A 2186-nucleotide genomic window follows, 5' to 3' on the forward strand; every position below is an offset into this window, starting at 1 on the left:
GTCTCTCCTGGGGGCACATCTGGTTAACCCACCACCTGCAACCCAAAGGCTGAAGGGCTGCATCACCCAGAGGTGCCACGGAAGAAAGGTCTGGTCGCCTCTAGCTGACAAGCCTGTGGCAGTGCCCACTTGGGAGTTGCCCTGTGCCAGAACTGACTCCATGGCGAATGGCTACTGGTTTTGGTTAGTCTCTCCCGCTCCTGAGCCCCCACTTTCAGTTCTACTTTAGAACGCATAGTACTAGAAACCCTGGTCAACACGTGCTGTGTCCATGTCTTCCTCTCTTTAGTGCCCTCCGACTGGCTGCCACCCCTGCCAGGACCCAGAAACAGCTCTCGTCAAGGTCACTTCCAGTGTCCCCGGGGCCAAATCCAACGGCCAGCGCTCAGTCCTGGCTTTGGCAGCCTCTGACTAGGGGCACGTGCCCCTCCTCCTGGAAGCATCCGTGTGCTTCCTGCAGCATTCCGGCCACCTCATTCCTGGCTTTCCTTCCTTCCCAGGCCCCCTGTTCTTTTTTGACACTTGTCCTCGGGGTTCAGGGGGATGACGGCTCATTCAGGCCCAGCATATGGAGGATTCCAACCACAGACTGATGGATGGCACCCCAGCGCCTTCCCAGCCAGTCTCCCTACACAGAAGTTCCCCTTTTGGGTCTCTGAGGAATATCCAACCTGGTCTTTGCAGTGATTTCTACAGGTTGGGGCCTCGTCTGCACCTCATCCTGTTATCAGCACCCCTTCCCGACCTGCAACTTGTCGAGAAACCCTTGTGGCCATGGCAGCTAGGCAATTAACTGCTAACCATGAGGCCAATGGTTCAAAACTGCCAGCCGCCTTGGCTGCAGGAGCGAGACAAGGCTGTCCACTGCCTTCAGGATTCCGAGCCCCCTGGGTTTGGGTTGCTATGAGTCAGGGGTCTGGGTTGGTTTTGGGCCTAACTTGCTAAAGCTCCGACCAACCGGCATTCTTTTCTTTGCTGCCTCAGGGGCCCTGCACATACTGTTCCACCCACCTGGAATCCCCTCCCCCCTTCTCAACAGCCATCCTAGATGGGATCACTCATTTGTCTCCCACAGAGGGGCTGTTGGGACCGAACTGCCCACCTTGCAGCTAGCAGCCCAACACTTACCAGACAGAGCCACCAGGCTACCCCCCTCCCCACCCCCAATTCTCCTGAGTTTCGGCTTTAGTGTCACCGCTTAAAACAGGCCCCTAACCTTATTTCCTGCTTCAGTCCCCTACTGATTTTCTTTACCCGCTTTTGCGCTCCGCGACCGTGCACCTATCTCCTTAATGTGGGTCCAGCTCCCTGTTTGGGTCTCTTACCGGAGTGCGACTTGTACACGGGCAAGGAGGGCGCTTCTGTCCCACGGGTGCTCTACCCCCGGGAATGGGCCACCGTCCTTGGCCCAGGCCAGGCACGCCATCACCAACGGGTTGAGTCAATGAATGGGTGGCCCGCACCTCTTCCTCCGGGATGCTAAGTCATACCCCATCTCACCTCCCTTCCCCTCGGGTCACCCCAAATCTAACCCTTCTCGCTCCCAATCTAATGATCTTCCCCCCACCACCACCCCCAACTTCCCTACACTTCCCGAATCGATTGGGACGCTCTCCCCCACCCCCACCCCCAAGCCCACTTGGCGGCGCGGTGTCCTCAGTCCCCGGCCACATGTCACCACCTGGTAGCGTCCTCTGCAGGTCTCCCCGCCAAGGAGCACCTCTCTTAGGGTCTCAGCACCCCGCCGCACCCAGGTCGCACCCTGCTCCGTCTCCTCACATAGTAGGACCCGCCCCGCAGGCCACTTCCAGGTGCTCTCCCCGTCGCCCTGGTCCCCTGTGACGCCTCCTTGGTAGCGCCCATCTTGGGCCTCCCCACGCCGGACCATTTGGTCGCGGCTGCCCCGCGCCCGGGCTGCCGCTCCGCGTTGCCATGGTTCCGCGCGGGCCCGGCACCCCCGGGCCACGCTCCCCCCTCACGCGCCCCACCCCCCGGCGGGAGGCCGGCGCACCTTTGAAGTAGTCGTTGGCCTGCGTCTTGAGCTCCTCCGCCCGCTTCAGCGAGCCGTCAGCCGGGGGCTCGTCCCGGGGGGGCTCCGCACACTCAGTCCGCTCACCCTCCGCCATCGCCATGCCGCAAAGCGACCCCCGCCCTGGCAACGGCAGCCCGCGGCACCCGGCCGAACC

The 2186-nt window shown here is 61.5% G+C and overlaps 1 protein-coding gene across 1 annotated transcript in view; it reads right to left on the reverse strand.

The window, feature by feature from the left end:
• Nucleotides 1–2138, reverse strand: part of PPP5C (protein phosphatase 5 catalytic subunit) — a 21527-nt gene extending 19389 nt beyond the window's left edge. Inside the window, exon 1 of the mRNA XM_045292662.1 lies at nucleotides 2012–2138. Coding sequence (XP_045148597.1) covers nucleotides 2012–2132 — 121 coding nt within the window. The 5' untranslated portion in view covers nucleotides 2133–2138. The remainder of the gene's footprint in view (nucleotides 1–2011) is intronic.
• Nucleotides 2139–2186: the final 48 nt, after the last annotated feature.

The sequence above is a fragment of the Echinops telfairi genome, unplaced genomic scaffold (assembly GCF_000313985.2).
Source record: "Echinops telfairi isolate 266 unplaced genomic scaffold, ASM31398v2 ScPeMD7_655;HRSCAF=1070, whole genome shotgun sequence".
Classification (NCBI taxonomy): Eukaryota; Metazoa; Chordata; class Mammalia; order Afrosoricida; family Tenrecidae; genus Echinops; species Echinops telfairi.